Raw genomic sequence first — 22,144 nt, forward strand, 5'->3', positions numbered from 1 at the left:
TATAAATAATGAAAAGGGCCTTGGTGAACAAAGGACAATGTAAATACTTAAAAAAAATTAAAAAAAATCACTGTTGTAATAGTCAATAGAGTTTGAAATTTCAGATGTCCTATTTTTCTCACACAACCAAGTTGAAATTTCATACACCACTCCACAGGACGATTGTCTAATTAGGAGAATCTAATAAAATGAGTATAATACTCAGTTTTTCTTAATAATATCTACAATCATTTCAACCCCATAAAAAAAATTAAGATTCTAAAGTGTGTAGGTTTTCATATTTAATGTGATCTTTGAATTATATATTTACATATACTATATTATAAACATTGAGTCCAATGTATCTATTATGTATGTTTTTTAGCATTTGATTTAATAAATGAAATACGAGCACCATTAGATTGTATTAAAAAAATATTGAATTTTTTAGATATCCTTATGGTCAATAGTTGCATTTAGTTCATGGAGTGAATAGTGAATTAAACATAGTTGTTCATACATTTTTTTTACAAGATATGGAACTACTAATGACCTTAATTTTTTTCAAAATGGTCAGAAAAAATAAATGGGAATCACTCGTCGAACTACACGTGCAAGACATTCCCAACCAAGGAAATCACTTCTCAAGTGAAGACCTTGAATGGACACCTATTGGAGATAATAATACTGAGATAGACTTATGTGTTGCAATCCCTCTTGAAAGACTCCCTCATTTTATCAAAGAAGAAGGTTTGTTGGATGGTGCAAAAACACAATTTATACGCAAAAAGCATAGAGAGGACAAATCAACAAACCCTACTAACCACACTACCAAGATATACTCAAGGTTTGTCTAGATTTGATATACCTATTAACTATGTTATTTTTTATATTTTATTTTTGTTGTACCACTTAATATGTTTTTTTTTGTGTGTGTGTATAAATAGATATTGGTGTGCTTTTGGCCTCAAAGACAACATAGGTAAACTCGCAAATGAGAAAATGATACAAAATTTTACCCCAAAAAGGGGTTGTCGAGCCCACTTTCATGTTAAGGTCATGTATGGTAGACTACAAGTTGCAATAATTAGATATAATGAGTGGAGCCATTGTGATGCTAATGGTGAATTTTGTCATGGGAGGAATGACCCTTCTGGTGACCCAAGAAGCAATTTTGCACCAAGGTTGTCAAATGAATGCAAATCATATATTGAATCTTTATTACTAATGGGGGTGGGGATTGACACAATATGTGAACAACAATACTTGGATCAAAGTTTAATCAAGTTGATGAATAAGAGAGATACATTTTTATTGAGAAAAGATGTGTTGAATGCTTGGAAAAGAGTACGCTCTATTTGATCCCAAAAGAATGAAGATGATGCAAAAAGTGTCAGCTTGTGGCATGCACAAGAGAAAGATAATTTTTTCTACTACAAAAGACTAGACAACATAGAAAAAGTTCCTTTTATCATAGGTATTCAAACACCATGGATGCAAGAAATGATAGCGAAACATTCTCACAACTCAATTATTGCAATGGATTTAAAATTCTCAACAAATAAATATGGTGTAAGTAATGTTAGCTATATTTGTATATTTTAGTTTAATCATTTATTTGATTTAATTAAATATCTTAATTTATCAATGGTGTACTTATGTGTAGTATCAGTTATATACCTTGTTGATTTTTTAAGAACAAGAGGCTGGTGTACCTATTGCATGGGCCATATCCTCAAGAAATAAAGTTGAGGATCTAAATGAGTGGCTAACAAAAGTTTACAAACGAGGGAAAAAGTGTAAAGAAGATTGGCATGTCAATGCATTCATGACAGATGATGCCAGTGCTGCGATTGAAGCCATCAGGTTTTGATTACCCTTACTTTCTATATATAAAGTAAATTCAACTTGTGATAATTGATTGATGTTTAGTTTATAATATTATATTTTTTATAGTTGATAACTCGGTAATTTCAATTTAACATTTTATTTTGTTACAATGTAATTTATCAATTTCTATAATTCAACTTGTAGATTATCTTTTGGTTGTCGAGTACTTCTATGTATCTAGCATGTGCGTAGAGCATGGCTAAAAAATGTGTAGAGGTAAGTTAATATTTTAAAAAATTATGTAGAAAATTACACATTTTAACCCTAAAAATTGATATTATTTTTTATAATCTAGGTATGTAAATAGTAAGGATGTTGGAGAAAAAATGTTTGATAGATTGGGTGATATAATGCATGAAATGAGTGATAATGAAGATAACATTGCTCAATTGATTAAAGAATTCATTGAGGAATTCAAAGAAGAGAAGAAAATCATTTATTACTTTCAAAAAACTTGGTGCCATGATGAGGGTCGTATTGGTAAGTTTGTAAAATTATTTATTTTTCTTTCTATATAATTGTATTATTTTTATCATTTTTTGTATTTACTAAGACATCATTAAATTTGTTTGTATAGCAATGTGGGCAAAAAGCTTTCGAAATTTCTCTCATGCAAATCAAGAAACCAATGCTTCCATAGAGTCTTACCACTGCCACATCAAGAGTCATCCATATGATCTCCTCCCTAACACATACAAGATAAAAAGTCAAATCCATTCCAATGAAATGGTATCTTGTAAGAAAATTTGGACCAAATTTGCATGTATGTGATTGTCAGTGGGCACAAAGGGGGAATACATGCAAACATGTGTTGAAGATTTCAGATCTCCTAAAAAGAAAGAAAATGAATGAGTATGAACAAGTTGTTGGTAAGTCTCATTTAACATTGAGGTATTTTATGTATATTTTTTTAATAATTACTATAGTTTTTCTTAAAACTAACTAAAATATTCTTAATGAATTACAGATGTTGCTCCATTTGTTAACGACGATGATAATGTCACGGGGAATTGTAGTCGTGAGAATATTAACATTGGTAATGTTGATGTGGTCTTTATAATAAAATATTGATTGAATTTCATGGTTCTTAAAATTAATTAATTCTTATTCTAATTATAGATTGTTTCATTCCTTTTGCAAATCAAGATATGACTACTGTTGCCACTGGTGAAGACCTAAAAACAGGAATTTCAATATCACCATTGTATTAAGAATTTTTTTTTTCACTTTTTTTTATATTATAATTTTTATGTCTATTATAGATGCTTGGAAATCATCTAATACCTCCAATGATAAGTTCCAAAATTCAGTTAATTATATACATTCACTACTCCAAGATTTACCAAGCAAAGATGATGAAAAACTTATTTTTAGTCTATGTGTGGAGAGATTTAAAAATGATCTCCAAGCATCTCTTGGTTCATCTTCCAAATTTACATCGATCCATGGCTCAGAGAATATGCCTATGAAAAGACTATCAACATGGTTTAGTCCAAACAAAATGCACAAACATCATTCTATTCATCAAAGAAGAAACACAATTCGTCAATGCTTAAATGAAAGAGTTGAGGGGCATGAAAAATTCCAATCTCCCTGTACAAGTGGTAGAAAAAAAAGGATAAAAAGGTCTTCAATCGTTTAGGCATAGCAATAGTCAATGAAACTATTAATATCAAGCAACAACATTGTGAGTACATACTTACAAAATTATTTTAGTACTTTTACAAAGCAATAATTCTTTCTTTTATTTTAAATGTTATTAATATGTCATTATAGCTTTGGATGAAGAAAAAAATGCTCGACGCCAATTGCCCTTCTCTATTGATCTAAATCAAACAACAACAGATGAAGTACAAATTATAGATGGTAGTTTTTGTAACTATTAAAAGTGTTCCTTAATTAAATGGAATATTTATTAGTTCCTATTTTTAACCACTTTTTTTATATATATTTGATCAAATAAATAATAGGTACAATTTGTGAAACTCAACCATCAACACTTAGTGTTATCCCCACTCAAACATTTCAACAAACTATTCCAAGTAATTAAGAACACTAAAGTTTTGATTAAGTAAAAACAGGTTTTTGGAAGGAACCCGAACCTTTTACATAGCAGGAGATCAAAAGAACTAGAAAGACCCGTGCCTGATCACTTCAAAAACTAAAAATGATCTCAACCGAACAAAAAGGGCTCACAACACACATTACATAAAAATCCAAAAAAGGATGGCCTAAGGAAAGCAAAACGACATCAAAAAGATAGAGACCGAGACCACGATCGAGACCGAGACAACTAGATATTTTTCATGATATCTTCAGCGTGGACAACCATCTGCTTCATGTTGTCCGCAGAGGTCTTTAACTCATCCAACTCACGACCTTTGATGTCGCCCTTGTTCATGGTATTGGCTCTGGTCCTCTTCTCGTGACCTTTTTTGTCCGACTACTCCTTGTCGCCATATTTCTCTGTGCTATTCTCAAATCTATTGATCAAGATGTTCATGTTGTCCACCGAAGCTTTGAGGATATGGAAGTTTTGTTCTGCTATCTTCTTAACTATGAGTTCCATCCTATCAATTATGTTGCCCAGATTGTTCATAGCAGTTTCCATCCCTTTCACCTCCTTATTTTCTTCCATCTCTTTAACCTTTTTTTCAGTTGCAATAATTTTACCCACCATGCTTTCAATGGCTTCCGCATTATTAATTGCAACTGCCAATTCTTTAACATTTTCCGACAGGGGTTTCTCGCACATCGTTGCTCTTTTGACAGCATTCATATCTTTCTTCAAGTTGTCTATGTCCTTAACCATTGTACTGACGGTATCACAGAAACCCTCTATACTCTCATTTTCTCCAACATAGTCACTAAACTTACCACTTTTGTCCTCTTGATCCTCTTTCTGCAGACCTTGAGTGTTCAAACCCTCAATGTTGCCCATAACCGGATTCTCCTCCCCCTCCTTATCCTGTCCATCATCATTTTTATTCTCCTCTGCCTCCTCATCGGAGTCAATCAAAATTTGACTAATATCTTTATTACCTCCCTTGCTAATCTTCTTCCTCTGAATTTGCTTTCTCGTACCTTTCCCTTTCTTTGTTTTAATGAATTTACCCTCGAAGGACTCGGCCTCAGACTCCGAAATATCTGAATCCACCACTATCCTTTTCCTCTTAGCCTGTTCCTCCCCTTTTTACTAGTCTCCTTCGAGTCGCCCTCAGTCTCTAAATCAAACTTAAAACCACTGGCTTCACTCTCCATGTTCTCATCTCTTGCATTTTTACCTTTAGTAGGTTTTTTAATGCATCTCCCTTTAAGCACTTTATAAACAAGAGCCATAAGACCCTGGTGAAGGGCATGGTCACCTTTGGGATCTTTCTGTATCTCTTTGATAGTGTGGTCCATGAAACATGCAAGATAATATGGCAGGCTCACCTTTTCCCCATGGTGAAAATGGTTGAGCAAAACAAAGTGGTGTCCATAGGCTCTAGTAAACCTACCATCCAAAGTAATATAGGTGATTGTAGCAAATAAAACAAACCTCCATGGCCTACATATCCGTTTTGGGGAATGATAGGAATTGTCGACTTTCACCATTTTTTTCTTCTCATCATTCGTGACTAGAAATTTGTCCACTACTTTATCAGAGATGTTGCAATCTTTATAAAATTCCATGCCCTTTGTCATCATCACCGTGGCTTCAACAATAATCTCCTCATCCACAGTCATCATCTGGGACCCAACCAGAGTCTTGACATTCTTCCAGTTCTTGATAAAATGTTTGCTAACTGTAGGATCTTTCCCACTAAGCCTCTCCATAAACACACTTAGACCCCCCTCCTGAAGAATATCCCAGATATCCCTGTTCTTCCTCCATTCCGAGCAAGAGGTAGGTTCAAACCTTTTTTAATTTCCTCCCATTTTCCCTTCGCTATAACTGAATTTCCTTCTCTCGACTCCAATTCTTCTTCTCTAGTTTCTGTGGATGCCCTGAAAAAAAGCCCAGAATCCGTGCCAAACAATTATGAAAAGACAAATAAATGCATAGTACCTCTGTAGTAAACCTGCTTCGAAATAAGTGGAAGAGGCATTTAGAAATTATGGTTGATAGTGCCACGTTGCCTCGTCTGGATACGGTCCAGATCGAGCAAGGATTTCACTTCACATTCGAGCTCACTCTCACCATAAATAGTAATGATTTCTTTTGTTTGACAGGCCAGGTTGGCTACCCAATCAACACATGAATTTGCTTCCCTATACACATGTGAAGACACACATTTCAAATGTCTCACTTATTTTCTTAACCGCTTTAATAGCATTGCTTATTGACCAAGATGGCGGGAACTTCTTATTCAAACAATTGATTATATTCAATGAATCTTCTCCACACCAGACTCTGGTGCAGTTGGCTTCCTTAGCAAGGACCATCCCGTGGTATGCTGCCATAGCCTCAGCTACATGATTTGTCTGATTTCCTATAGGAATGCATTTTATAATTTTGCATTTTCCCCATTCGTCCCTAAGTACCACACCACATCCCGCAATACCAGGATTACCAGGATTAAGAACACTAAAGTTATTTAGATTAACTATACATATTTTACTCTTACACTTGACTCTCTATCTATGTCAATTTATCAAATGCATGTATGGTTGTAGCTTTACATGATCAACAAAGCACTGGAGAACATAGGTTGTCATTTTGTATTGATCTTAACCAGACACCAACAATAATGGATGCAATGCAAATTGGAGATGGTAAAAAAAAATATGAAGTGATTTTTTAAAAAATTGAATTTTTGAATTTTGAATTGATTTAATAATTCAATTTTGCAATTTACAGGTTCTGACAAGATTCTAATGGAGGATCATGATCAACACCATTGTAGATAACATGATTGAGACTCTTATGGATAATCAATAAAATTTCTTGCACTTACATATTTTGGTAGTTTGTTAAGTATCTAATGTTAGATTTAATGTTTGGGGATAAAAGGTATTGTTTTAATGTGTGAGTTCAATTACCTTCCCCTTTCACAATGGGATCATGGAGGGAGTTACTTGCATATTCAAGATAGAGACATCATTTATGTAAGATACTTTTGAGTTACATATTATTTGTAAAAATTGGGTTCAACTGTCAATTACACGTTTATATCTATGATACTTTTGAGTTACATATTATGCATAAAAATTTGGTTCAATTGACCAATTATACATAACATAATTTATGTGATATTTGATTAGTATGCAATCAAATTTATGTTATTAACATCCATATTTAGTCCACTAGAAATCTATATAATATTAAGCAGTATTATATTTAATTTTATTAGCTTTATAGAAAAATGGGTAATCTCTATTTTGATAAATTTTATTTTTTCACATATCTTTATATTTAATATTTAAAATTATATCATTTAGTTATATTCTAATAAAATATAAATGAATTAAATTATATTTTATTTATATTAATTTTTCAAGTTCATATTTTAAAATCTTAAATTTTTATTTTTTTTAACTATATGTATAGATATTATATATGCTTAAAAAATTATGTGTAAAATATATATTTTTTAAATAGACTAATTTTTACACTTAAATTTATAGTATTGTATATTTTTTAAGTGTTTTTATTAATTTTATATTTTATATTGTAAATCTAAAATTAACATAAAAATTTATGATTTCTATTTTGTATTAAAATTTGTATTTTATATTTTATTCACTTTTAATTTTATATTTTTTACTTAATATAATAATTAACTATAAAAAATAATATTCTCTCTTATATTTGATATTTGCTTACATTTTAAAAAAAAAAATCTTTGATTTTAAATTTTTTGGTTAAATTTTTTAGGTAATACTTTACATTTCTTTTAAAATAGAAGTTACCAAAAAATTGTATTATAATTTACAATTAATTAATTAAGAGAATGCTTTTTCATAAAAAGAATAAATTTCGTCCGTAAGTTTTTTAAGCGGCAAGTTTGAAATTTTTTAAAGTAAAAGTTTATCTTTTAAATTTCCTTTCTGAAGCGGCAATTTTTAAATTTTATACATGCGTTTTTCCACCAAAAGCAGCTATATATGAGGGCCAAAAAAATAATTAACCTGCAGTTATCCCCCATAAGAAGCTATTTATGAGGGCAAAAATAAATTATTAACCTGCAGTTATCCATGGCATATCATGGCCATCATGTATGATGAGTGCAATTTTGGGGGCTGCGTAGACGTTGCCGTTTGCAACAGGGTAGAATCCCATGTGGATGAATTTCTCAAGATTATTTTTTGAGTCTCGGTCAAACAGTGAATTAGCTTGGATGCTTCAAGCTAAGTTAGCTATAAGACCTGCTCCAGTATGCTAAACCTCCAACAAGTTCTCAATGAATTAAAGATTAATTATATTATTTATTTATTTTTGCATGGATGCAAGAAAGGACTGCAAAACGTGGAAGCTAAAAATAGATAGAATTCACTCAAACAACATAAGAAGATAGCATTTCAAAAATTCTTGAATATTTACGTCCAAGAGTACATGGAATTATGATTAGCCCGTGAATCACCATTCTGAAACTAAAAAGATAGATTTGTGTTAAAAGAATATCAATATGAAAGAAACTCTAAAAGTACATATATTACAAGATTCTAGTTTGAGCTTCACAGTTATGATACAAAAGCAGAGACGAACTTTTGGCTGCAAATAAATTTATATACATTACTATACATTCTAAAGTACTGACATCCTAATCAAATTTCTTTGCTTATTCATTAACTGTGCTGCCGATTACTCAACCTTCCGCAATGCCCATAATGACAGCAATATTACAGCATTCTAAGCATCTGTTGGAGCAATCATCTCAAACGTTATATTTGTCATTTAGTACATTTTATATAAATTAACAAGGAACTAAAATAGTTCAACCATGCAAGGAGGGTAGAGTCCAGATTCAGCTGAAACTTGAGAAACCACAAGCAACTCCTTTTGTACTTTTCTCCGTTCATAGAATACAGGGCAATCAAGGGAAATACATTTGATTGCCTTCTTACCAACCAAATCAGCCCCCCCACAGTGCCTGCATATCTGAATCATGGAGAAAAATTCCCATTATTCAATTTCTCATGGATATCATAAATTAACACAAATCTAATACACATATTAGAGATACACAGAAACATCTAATGGCAAATAAACAAATGCATTAATAAGATCATCTCAAATCAAATGTTTTAGGTTGAATGGAATTACAAGTAACTCGATTAACTCAAACGGACTTTGGAACAAGGTACTGCTCATTTAACTACAATATTATCCTTCTTATATTAATATAAGTGAAATTTCGACATCATCCTATGCCTATGCCAAAACTTAGCACCAAGCCAAAGCTGTACACATAGTATAATCAAATCTGCTTAACAGCACTGAAACAAAAATCTAGAGAATGAGGAAGTAAAGAAATAATAAATTCCTGCAAGTAGAAAACAAAGACAATGTTCTGACGGTCAGTCATCAGGCAGCATGACCAAAGAGTGATCATTTGTAATATTGTGATCATTAAATAGCGATCACTATAAATCAAAATTGCACCTCGACTGGCACGCAAATTTGTATTTCTGAATGGTTATCATCAAAACAGAAGCAGAAAATTAGCCATTTGCCCCTCCTTTGGGCCTTTCGAACGAATTTGCAAGGTGCTCTAGATTCTGATTCTCCATTACAGTGTGCATCTCTTCTAGTCAGGGCAGCAGGAACATACATTGTCCTGTTGGGAGATGGGTTCCAGTTCCCCTCAAACTGTTGCATCACCAACTTTCTGGTTGGACAACTAGTCTTTTATTAAGAGAAGCTTTGTTGCATGACTTTGCCAAGCATTTTCCTCTCTCCATGATAAGAACAAACTTGATCGCTTCAATTCTGCTTAGTAGGTACGTGAAATTGTGACTCTACAGTAGACACTGTTTGATGTTGGATGCACTCTTGCTGAACATCAATGGATTCCTTTTGTTGCTGAATGCTGTTCAACATCAGAACATGGGATGTTTCCATGAAAGGATGTCAATACCTTTTTCATCTGATTTCTCAGATACATTTTAAATACTGAATGTGATGTATTCAAGAGAACAATCAATGCATAACTTTCTTTGCTCTCCTCAGTGACCATTTTTGGGTAAATATAAGTGTCAAGTAGATTAAAAGGAAGCTTACTGCAGAGTGGAGGGAGCTCTAAAGAAGAGGGGGCATTCCAGAAACTCACGTTGAAGAAGAGGAAGCATGATGTCCTCTCCGAGTATTTAAATCTATTCCAGAATTAACTCATGGTATAATTAATTGTTAGAAACAGAGTGCAGCTTACAGCAGGGTGCCTTTATGAAGGGAAACTGCATTAGTCAGTAGTGGAAGAGAATTGGGTGGGTTGAGAAGGCCTTAGGTGGAAAAAAAGACATCCGTGTCTAAGAATATTAAATGCTAAGGGGGTGAATGTCGAGATGTGGAACAACTTGATGTTGGAAAGGTATCTTTGGAAATCATTGTGCTCACATGTGTTGATGTTTATAGTGTCGGTCAGTATTCTTCCCTAAACCGACAGTGCAAATCTAAATGTCTAATTGGCCTTTTGGCTTTAGACATTTCAGGAGATCGATTCATTCTTGCCGACTTTGTATTTGTTATTATAATTAAATGTAATCCCACCATGTTTAGTGAAAAGTCGGGTCAAATATAATATAACCGATGACTATTAAATGAGTCGTGTTGATTGGTTAGAAGCCGACTTTTGGCATAAGTCGTGTTGCTTGATCTCATCGTGGTGGAGTATATAGATCGAAGAACTCCATCTCCTTTGGCAATTGAATAAACACACAAGCAGATCATATCTTTTCTGCAGTTCGTATTCTTCTACAGCAGATCGGCATCTCTCCTTCACATTCAGGCAGATCGTATAGATAACATCTTCTTCAAGATTGGGTTCTATCTCCAGCAATTTGATATCTCCTACAGCTAATTGTGATTCTGATATAAAGCAGATCGAACCTATATTTATTGCTTGATTCTAGAGTGAATCTTCTTGTTGTATAGCTTCAAAGTGTGAAGCATTTGCAAAGACATTTTGTTAATACATTACAAGACATTTGTTGCTGGGTTTTTTCACCTTCAGGAGGAAGGTTTTCCCAGGGTACATCCTGTGTTATTGTGCTTCAATTATTGCTAATCTAATCTGATCATAAAACTTAACAACATGGTCCTCTGCTCCATCTTCTGAATAACAAACTGACGCATGGCTCTTTGCTTCTTTTTGATCCAATTCTACCTTTCTGCCTCTCATAAATTTTCTCAGGGTTATGAGGAGTACACATGTGCATTTGCAATTGGAAAGTCCCTTTTATCAGATATCCTAGGATTCATATTATTATGCAAAGTCATTACTATTGCAGTACACATTGAATGAAGATTGGGCTGAAAAGTGCTTAGAAATAATTACAACTCCTACATATATATCTTTGTGATTTGTTACCCAACCAAGCCATCAAAAAAAGCATGAAGTTAATGATACCCAGATCTTGTAAGTTACCCTGAACAGGGTTGTGAATCTTTAACAGCACAAAGTAAAAAGGCTTGATATTTTGCTCTGAAAGATGCTGCTATACATGGATTTTATAGATGAGGTCATTAGCATTTCTGTCAACTTTTGTCCAACCAGCAATACCAGTACAGTCCACTGGGATTCTGTTTGCACCTTTTTTAATTATATAAATCACAGACCAATGAAATCTGCTGATTATGTGCATTTAAAAGTGGCTGTGATTGAGGCAATACATAATAAAGGCATTTCATATTTCACTCACTGGACTAAATCAGTTACTATAACTTGAGCTCTGATATCATTTAAAAATGTTGCAAAAATTGATTAACCAGTTGTGAAAAATTGTTAATTGAATTATCAGTCAAGGAGCAAAACCAATCCAAAGTATTTTCTTTCAACGATCTAGGCAAAAATTTTGCAAGGGGGGCATCCTCAAGAATAAAAATGCTGCATAAAATGGTAAATGCTGACACATGAAAATTATGATCACCTATCCCACTGTATTTCTCAAAATGTGGTACCTCCATATGGTGTGGGATAGGAGTCTTAATAATCGAAAATGAAAGTGGGCTACTTGTTCAATATGATGAAATAGTTGGTTGGAATTAGGTTTATGTTCTGTTGACCAATCATTATTGTCATGATGACAAATTTTGCCGAATTTTATGTTTATTTTTAAATATATGTATACTTCTAATAAATTTGCATAGAAGGCGAATTTTATCCGAATTTTATGTTCTGTTGACCAATCATTATAAGCATGTAAAAAAATGTGTTGCATTTGAAAAAAAACTTTTTGGTTGCTTACACAAGCCTATGCAATGCCTACATCAGTAGGTAATTGTACTTTGTAATTCTACCAAATTTGGACCATCTAAAAATTTTGTTGACAACCTCTCTACATTTGACATAATATTTGGCAAGCACTTTAAAGTTGGCAGGGCAGCTAAAATTGGCAGAAGTTTATAAAGTTGTGCTACTTCACTTTTCCTTCTAAGCACCTTTCACAAAAATCAGCATAACTTTTGTTTAAATTTTCAGATTTTCAACTTCTTATACGTGTCAAAAAGCTCTTTAAATCTCTATAGTATGATAATATTTTGTTTTGTCTGATTCTAATCACAAAGTGATTGAAATTTCAGTTTGAAACTCTCATTTTCCCACATAAATTGCAATTGCACTCAAATAATGTGCGAAAACTTCGTAATTGCTGGGGGGCTTTAGGCATTGTTTATTTTGTATTTCCATGCACTAATGAGGGGTAGGAGGGTGTGATTTTTTGCATTGTTTTTCTGGTTTGGTCTCTGTTTGATGGATTTGAAGAGTTAATCATGATTAGCAAAAAGCACCTTGCTATTATCAAGTTGAATAGATGGAACCATAAAAACCTGGCAAGATGGTACCCTGAAGCACTTAAAATGGCTTGATATTTTGCTCCATCTCAACGAACTGATTCCTGACCCCACTTCTTTTTGGTAGAAAATTGTATGGAGGGATCATATTGAACATGCATTAAGATTAATTTTGTGTAATGCCAATATTGACAGCATGATGGCCTCCATGCATATCGAGTGTTATGGAGATCCAAATGGACCTCCACTCCTAGAGAATCCTTCTATGGATTGTTTTATACCTCTTGATGTTTTTCAGCCATATGATCCTGATGTACTTAAATCAATTGCTATACAAAGATTTGGAAGGTTGCAATGATAGAGAGAATTCTCCTAATACTTCTCCTCCACATGCGTCATTGGATTTTTTAGTGACTCCTGTTGTAGATTCAAAGGGGTTGATCTTCTTTATCTCCAAGTTAGAATCTTGAGGTTGAGCACTCTTCCATTCCAACACTTGTAGATTTATTCTCTGTTCATAGTCAACCATCTAGTGTGAACACAAAATCGATGGATGAGTGGTGTGGTCCAATGACATGCACCAAGCCTTCACCATTATCTCTTTCCATCACTGAGTTTAGTGTTGCTTTCAATGAGGCTTCTAGTGATTCAGTTCAACAAGAACATATATGCTTTCCAAAGATAGTTCATTGGGACAACTACTTCATAGATTTTGAGAATCTATTTTGTGAGTCCTGCCTTTCAGATCTCGAAGACAATTTTGAGGCTTTGAATTTCCTGTTTGATTACAGTTCACTGTAGTTGTTAGCCCTTCATCTTTGGTTCCTACTCTACATTTGTTTCCAATGCTTTGAGTTGCCACCATCTTTAGATAGGTGTAAGAATCTTGATCTGTTCTTGGCACCTTTCCTCACCAATCTAGGGAATACAGTACAATTACCAAAGATATTCATATTGCATTTTCTTCCCTCTTTTTTGGATTAGGATGAGCTTTGACATGCACCATTAAGTTTACATCTTTGTAAGGGAAAAAAATGTGGTTTTGTGTATATGGACTTTCTTAAACTTCTTGTATCATCCTTCCATCTCCAATGCATGAGGCATCACTTTGGGAGGGGAAGGTGTAAGGGCGCTCCCTAGTATCTCTCTTCGGAGGTTTTATCATTGTACATGGTTACTGTTGTCATTTTATGACACCCTTGGTCCATCAATGAGAACCGATCAGAGATATGTTCCATGGACCAGAGCTGCCCAGTTGATCAAGGAGAAAAGTAGTGAAATCATGGTTTAAAGTGTTGCCTTGTCGGAAGTTCCTTGGCCCTCTCTTTCTCTTCTCTGGAACTCCGGAACCCCGAGGTTCCGAGTTTCTTTGCGAGTTTCTTTGTCTTAGCCTCTTTCTTTCCTGCTCCGGAACTTCGAAACTCCAAGTTTCCGAAGTTCCCTTCCTCCCCTTACCTTTTCTTCTGTTCTCCTCCCCCGGAACAATGGTCTAACCCGAAACTCCGGAACCCCTCGATTCCAAAGTTCCTAGTCTTCAACCCCGGAACTCTGGAACCCTCAAGTTCCGAAGTTCCTAAGTCTTCTACCCCGAAACTCCGGAAACCCCAGGTTCCCAAGTTCCTTGTTCTTCAACTACAGTGACCCCGGTCTCCGAAGTTCCCCAACTACGGTGACCCAGGTCTTCGAAGTTCCCCGGAACTTCGGACCCCCGAGGTTTCGAAGTTCCCTTCCTTGCCTTTCCCAGAACCCCGAGGTTCCCTCCTCCCCCTTCTTCCTTCTTCTCCCCGGAACTCCGGAACCCTGAGGTTCCGAAGTTCCTTCCCCTTTTGCCTTCTCTCTCTAGTTCCTCCGAAACTCTGGAACCCTGAGGTTCCGAAGTTCTTCCCTTGTCTTCCTCACTTCGGGAGTTTGAACTTCCGAAGTCTCTAGGTTTCCTTCCGACTGGCGACACTTCTAGATGGCGTAATCGACAATCAAAGCTTTAAATGCTCCGACAGTTTTGGTGACTTGTGCACTTTTTTTGTGGAGCCATAGGGGTGCATTTAATGTTTTTGGCAGGATTTCCATCAAGGGAGGAACGGGGCCATGCTTGGTGACTTGTGTCATGACTGTAATGCCTGACTTTGGAAGGTTAGTCAATCCACCTTCTCAGGATTGCCCTTTGTGGGTATGGCTAGGTTGCTTGCATGTACAAGTCAAGTGCATGCACTTCCAGACTGACATGCAGGGGTCATGATCACCCTTGTGAACATTTTCTATATAATGGCTTTTAAGCCTCATTGTAAAGGGTTCTCTCCCTGCTGCCTTGAGCTTTCTTATGCTCTTCTCTTCTCTTGAAGACTTGTAATCTTTTGCATTTCTGCAACTGTAAGATTGGCTTTTGGCCTTATGATTAATTGAAAATCTCCATTCTTGCCTTCCTTCAACTTATGTATGATGTGTATGTGTTCTTACCTCCATTATAAGTGTATGTTGTGGTTTCCTTTCACATGTATGTTGTGTTAACTTGTTTTTCTGAGTGTGACTTTGTGGGAATCCTTCTCCCCTCTTGACACTTAGAAAATTCTAACCTCCACACATGCGTTTGGGTCACTCATGCAATTGAAGTTTGTGCATCTCTTGGGCTTTTCAGTTGATTCCTTGTGCCATTTCAGGTGGGGAGAGGAACAATCTCTTCTTGGTACATCACCTCCTTTTATTTCAAGCAATTCCCTCTTCCCTTTACCTCTGCAAATCGTTAGGATAGGTTTAGGAGTTAGTTTTGAAGTGTTGAGTTGGTTCGACACCTGCACCTGGAGTGAGAAGGAAGTCGGCCTTCTTCGGAGATTCAACCCCCTCGCGCAAGGTCCCACACTTCGGGGTTGTTTCCATGTTTCACGAGGTTGCTGAGTTGATAGCTTAGCAAGGGTGCAAGCTTTTGTGATAACAAGTACCTAAAGATTATTAATTTATTCCTCTTCCTAATGATGGATCATAGAGTGTGATCCGAAAGGTTGATTCAAAATATTTAATGTCCCCTATTGGAATGCTACATGTTTCCCAATAGTTACACACATCATTTAACATCATTATGTCTTAAATTAGGTTATTGAGATTAGAAGTATATATAATGCAATAACTAACTAGTTAAATTTAGGGTTTGCCCTCACTTCTTTCCTAACCCTACGGAAGATGGTGGAATTACAATGCTAGGGCGCTTGGAAATAGTCTACGAGAAGACTCCCTCAAGGCTTCTTAAGAGCATATGTTTATGCCCACTCAGGACTCTCCCTCGAGGCTTCAGAAATATATGTCCTTACCCATCTAGTGACCAAATTACTCCAACTTTCCCTACACAAACCCCCTATCCCAGCAGAGGCATTAGCAGAAAAGCAAGAATTAGACCATTTATTTTATTAGCTTTCCAAGTATAACAAATGCACAAGGAATTAAGTATTAACCTGATATGCATTTAAAAATATGGTGTCTCAGATTATAGATATTTGATCTTTATTCATAACATTCCATATTGTATAATTTGCAATAGTTGTTTGACAATAAGTAACATACATCATACCAACTGTTTCTGCAGCAGTAATGATCGTTCCCCCTCTTGAGTGTGTAGTTTTCCTAGCATTATTCTTCTGATCCGATTCCTTTCCCTTATATCCCTCAATGTGAGGGAGAGGTCACACCTCTTCATCATGTATGCCCTATGCAAGAGACACGCCCTTTCCACCATTAGAATCCTTTGAATGAGTGCAACTCTTCATTATTTCTGCCCTTTGAAAGGGACACAACCTTTCACAATCAGATCTGCACTTCTGATTCCAAATTATCCCCCCTTCAAATGAGTTCTCTTCTCCCTTTTATACCTCATATTTGGGGGAGTCACAACTTATCATTTCACACTTTTTTACCATTCATTAACTTTAATCAAATTTTAATTATAATTAATTATATTCTTTTATATTTATATTTTATTTTTATTTTTATTCATTTGTATTTTAATGTTATTATTATTATTATTTATTATTAAATTATATTTCAAAGTGGGGACATTACAAAAAAGCTCATACAAATTTTCTATAAGCTATTCAACATATCATACAATGGATTGTGGAAATTCAATGACTCTAAATGGTTTGTTTTGTTGGGATCCATTTCACTTTTGTCCTAAGTTGAACTTAAGGGAAGGTACTGGTGTAATTAATTGTTCACTTTATATTGAGTTCACTTAAGTAGTGAACTTCATTAACTTAGGTAAATTCAGTTTATTTCTTTGATAGGATAGAAGAATGAGTACACCATTCAATTGTTCTTTTGGAATTCAGTTTTATCCTTATCCTCTTTGGATTTGGAAACTTAAAGACTATATATGGTAGCTCTTTCCTTTCATTTACATACACTAAATTGAATGCAACTATTGGCATGCTATAATTCTTGTCTCTTTCATTGCTCTTGAATTTATGTCCTCTTGCTGTTAGTATTCTTAGGACGGATATAATATTGCAAGTTCAATATTAAATCTAGCAATTTTTAATATTGAACTTAATACATTATATGAATGTTTAAACTTATATTTTGATGTCATGATTGTTTGGGTTCAGATTCAACTGTTAGCCTTTTTCTCCTTAGTTCCAGCATGGCTAGGTTTATACACACACAAATTAAATGTACAAAATTAAATACAGAACACAGATTGATATCTACTTTTGCCTGTAAGTTTCTCTTGCTTTCTATTCACACATAGAATGGCATTTTGAGGTAACTTAGGAGGTAACAGTTTCTGTGATTGAAATTCACTTTTTAATCATGTTATAAAAATTTGAGACACAAATGCGTTTGAGAAGCCTTACAGCATCAAGATGTTGAATCTCTTTCTCCAGTCTAGAAGTCCTTCCTGTCATGGTTAGAGCAGAAATGCACTGATTCACAGAGCAGTGATCGCATAAAAATGTTGAAGCTCTAATCAGGTCCCCACATACCACACAGTGCTGAGAAAGATAGTAGTGATCTATTGTCCATCTGTTTGAAGTTCCTTTCTGATATTTCTTGGAATCATGTGTTTCTTCACTATTTCTACTCTTTGATGGAGATGAATTTTGACGACGTTTAGCTAACATTGGCCTTACTGGACGTGGCATTTCTGAATACCACAATTTTAAGTCCACACCAACAAGGCTAAATACTCTTTGCAGTGCAGGAATTATCTGTTTGGTTATGTAATAAATATCATGCAGCCTATGTGACGTATTGATATCTAGAAGTTCTAATGGATCAACAACCATATCCATGAGACGTGCACCAGGTTCCCCATGAACAACTACATATCGTACACGCTCTCCATAATGAGGCTCTGCTCGGGGATCAACTCTCATGGCTTTAGTTGAAACAATAGCTGCTGGGGGAAGAGATGAAGCTTTCGCACTGTATGTGCCTAGGCGGACCTCCTTTGCAAAGATAAAATCCTGAAGTGATACCCTACCGCTTAAGATTTTACTCCACTGGCGATAAAGATATGACTTGACCTGTACAGTAAAATGAAATGCATGATTACTTTCAAAATATGAACAAAATTTTATGATGCAATTAAAATTTGTTTAGAATTCATTTTCTTTTCCATTCATCATCTTTGCACTACTGGGCATGTATATCAAACTGCAACCAAGGTTGTAGTACTTACTTCTGAAAGGTTGGGAGATTCAAAGAGTATTCTTAAAGAGTGCTCTAAGATTTTTGCAACTGCAGGACAGTTATCTCGTCGCACAGTTTCAATGCCTTTAGCATCAAATGTAGGTTTGGACTGTGCAGAGCTCTCATAACTGTAACCAACATATCTCTTCTTGGTAAGCAAAACACACGGATGATAGACTTTCTCCATTTTCAATGTGACAGGCTTAGGATTTATTGCTGTTATTGCAGATGCAATCTGTTGACCAATTCTGAATGCCTCTTCTCGTGTACGGCCTTTAAGTAGTACAAACATGCTGCATAACAAATTACTCAGGCTAACAATTAAATTATCTTTGTCAAATTTCTTTTAAAAAAAGTGTAACTGACTAAATAAAAATATATACCTATCAGTATCTCCATAGACAACTCGTGCATTCCAATCACTATTTGAATTAACAAAATTAATTGCATTTTCAAGTGTTCTCCGGCCACATTGGACGATGCTATCTGCAATCTCTGCACAAGGCATGCGGCCACTAAAGCCAGCAGCTGTGTAACCATAAGTTACATTTGCTATCAGCTTGAGTGCAAGCTGCCTAGCATTAAGCACCTGCATGGATGATGTCAAACATAAGTATCCAGATATATACAGAAATATTTCAAAAGGTAATACAACAAGTTCTACAACTGAAATAATATCCATGCATGCTTTATGAGATCTTCCGATTGTAACTTAATGCTTATTAGATTGTCCACTTATGCTTTGCTGTTGCATGCTTTATGGGATCTTCCATTTGTGACTTACATTCTTATTGAATTGTGCATGTCCGATGAGTCCATGCTCTCATTATATCATACTGGACTCATGTGATGTGGCATATACCCTCAGGGATTATTTGATTATTGGCCAATTTGGATACTATTGGCAGCCATAGTATTTTGTGTGTGCTACTCATCTATATGTTCTTTTATCATGCGCTTTCTAATTTACTAACAGTGTAAATAACTTCTACAATTTAAAAGCAATAGTAGTTATAAAAAACCTCTACTCAAGAGGCCATGGCATATACTGCTACAAAACATAGTTTATAATTTTGATTTACTTGAGGCGGTATAATCCACATGTGCTTTAAAAACTTGTTCAAAAAACCAAGAAAGGAAGGTAAAAAAAGCTCAAAATGACTATTAGTTCAATGCTTCTAGCAATGATGCTTACACCGAGCAACTGTGGTTTCATATGGTAACAAAAACCAAAACTAAATCACTTTATTGTCAAGAGAAGTAAATTCTGTTCAATGCATAAATAACTGAAATGCTTCCGATTATAACTCATTCCCTTTGATAAATTCACCATCACCACCACCTTTTAAAATCCAAAGCAAAGAGCTCAGAGATATGGATGTGGTATAAACTACCCGCTGTAAGACTCTTTGTGTTGGCTGCAATTTCTTCATTGCATTCTTAACCATGATTCGTGTTGATAAGATTTCTTGTAGTAATCTGGGTAGTACACCTGGACGGACCTTGAAAACCAAACATGTCACCTGTTAGATATGTAAAATAATTTGCAAGGAAAGCCACTATTATCAATCACTGTATTAAAAGAAGATGGCAAAGGCTCAAAAGGTTTGATACAATACAGTGCTAACACTACCAAGGATATTGTACTATCAAAAACAATTCACTGAACACAGAAGGGTGTGATCTATAATAAAGAATAAAGTGTCAAGAAATAATGCTAGCATATTGCATTGAAGTAAATTGCAATCTTGCTATTACCTACGGCTACAATAATGCAAATAGGCCATTCAGATGATATCTTGTCATAAATATATTCAGAGTAGTTGTAAGCGAAACACTTCATGGAAGACAATTGAAAAAGTTAAGAAAACGGAAAAGATTTTCTTTCTCATGCTGAGTTTCCATTGTACAATGATCATTATTCATCCACATCTTCTCATTTAATGAATGTGATTTGTCTTAACTTGATATAGATGCTCAACCTGCACTCTTTTCCATCGCTGTAAACCATAATCATGGTGAACGAAAAAATTCTCTTTAGGCATAAAAACTAACTACTTGATCCAATGAATTATTTTAATTTTTTTACATTTTGTAACAAAGAACCTTTCTTGTTAGCAAAAATAAGTATCATCATTTTGAGACATCCCCACCAAATATATATTTTCTTTTGTGTTAATTGCTTAATGTCCCGATGTAATTTGGACAAGGCCAAAATCCTATCATTAAGACTCGTACTTGTTATTTTTTTATGTTTGTATTAACTCAATGATTAATGTTGTGGACTTAATACATTAAACATCAACTAGTGCAATTGTCAAGTAACTGAAGGATTAGGAATTAAAGGGTTCCATTTTTAATTTACAACATGGTTGTACCTATACATATATTTTTCGAACAAAGCAGGTTTCTGTAGGTGCCAAGGGTGCGATAAAAATGGACCTAGCAACCTATTCCATGGACAATCCTTAAACCTTATAAAATTTCCTTACAATTAGGAGATTGAATTGCCCTAGAAAAACCCAACAACTGCAAGTATGGCTTTGACTGGAAGTCAGTCACTTCACTCTAGACTGATTGGTCAATTAACCCCCTCACTCTCTCGTGAATGTTCATACTTGAAACAAAGTAATAAGAAAATTTATAAAAATAAAGCTGAAGGAAAGAAAAAATAAAAAATAGAAACCAAAAGAATGAAAACTAAAGCCAAAAATTTCACCAAGGTTGTAGCATTTTTCCAACAATCCAGTAGGGAAGAGTGGAAGGCATTAATGGAGGAAATTCTTCCTTTCCATGGCTGGGAAACAACCCACATTAATGAGAAGAGGGCATGGGTATATAGAGGATACCTGACAGTTACTAAGGCATGGCACCCCAACCCTTGGGTCATCCAGTTTTGCAGGTCATGTGGAAAAAAATAGCACGCTAGCCAATCTTTCACTCAGGACCTTGATAAACCTGCTTTGTTGGGCTTAGTTTTGGGAAGGAAAACGAAGGGGAAAGGCACAACAAAGGCAATGTGGTGTGGTGACTTGTTTGGAGGGTAAATGGAGGCCAGGCATAGAGATAGGAAGACAACAATAGATTGCAATGCCCCCAAAACTGCATTTGCCAAACTAGGTACCATTTGGAAACAAAAGGAGCTTTAGGGCCATGCATACAGATTGAGCAGTGTATCTTCAGACCAGTTCAATGTTAATGCTGATGATACCTCTTGTTGCAGGGACAAACAAGTTCACCCATGTTTTGAAATCCAGTTTCCTCCCATAGCAAATCCTTGGAGAGTGATGATGCATATACGAGGAACCACCATGGCATTAACAGCAAATCGAGCTGCAATTGTTGTCAATTATGCTGCATAACTTCTGCTAGCTGATGTCTTTGATGTTCATTGATGAGAGATTCCTCAATGGGCTCAGCACAACTTTGAAGGCTAATGAAATTTTGTCTTGGCAGGTCCAGAGATTTGATCTGCTTTATGAGGCAATCTTGTAATAAGAAGTGATTATTCATTTGCTCTTGGATGTAGTTAACCAAAAGAAAAGCAAATTTTTGGACATATTTGTTCTCCTTATGTTTTGCCTCCAATAGTCCTCTCAAGGATTTGTTTATGCTTGCTACAGCAATATGTAGCAAAGACACTCGCTCTTGAGGAAGGCAATGGAA

At 35.0% G+C, this 22,144-nt stretch overlaps 1 protein-coding gene across 6 annotated transcripts in view; it reads right to left on the bottom strand.

Annotated features, from left to right (window-relative positions):
• Positions 1–8,458: 8,458 nt before the first annotated feature.
• LOC131078095 (DNA polymerase zeta catalytic subunit) overlaps positions 8,459–22,144 on the bottom strand; it is a 143,279-nt gene continuing 129,593 nt past the window's right edge. For 5 of the 6 annotated variants that reach the window (XM_058015745.2, XM_058015747.2, XM_058015746.2 and 2 more), the window contains 5 exons: positions 19,873–19,980; positions 18,862–19,067; positions 18,468–18,771; positions 17,641–18,312; positions 8,459–8,953 (listed from right to left, as the gene is read on the bottom strand). In XM_058015745.2, coding sequence (XP_057871728.2) covers positions 8,780–8,953; positions 17,641–18,312; positions 18,468–18,771; positions 18,862–19,067; positions 19,873–19,980 — 1,464 coding nt within the window. In that variant the 3' untranslated portion in view covers positions 8,459–8,779. Of the gene's footprint in view, positions 8,954–17,640; positions 18,313–18,467; positions 18,772–18,861; positions 19,068–19,872; positions 19,981–22,144 lie in introns of those variants that run through there. The other variant, XM_058015749.2, reaches the window with a different exon arrangement.

This window comes from Cryptomeria japonica, chromosome 9 (assembly GCF_030272615.1).
Source record: "Cryptomeria japonica chromosome 9, Sugi_1.0, whole genome shotgun sequence".
NCBI lineage: Eukaryota > Viridiplantae > Streptophyta > Pinopsida > Cupressales > Cupressaceae > Cryptomeria > Cryptomeria japonica.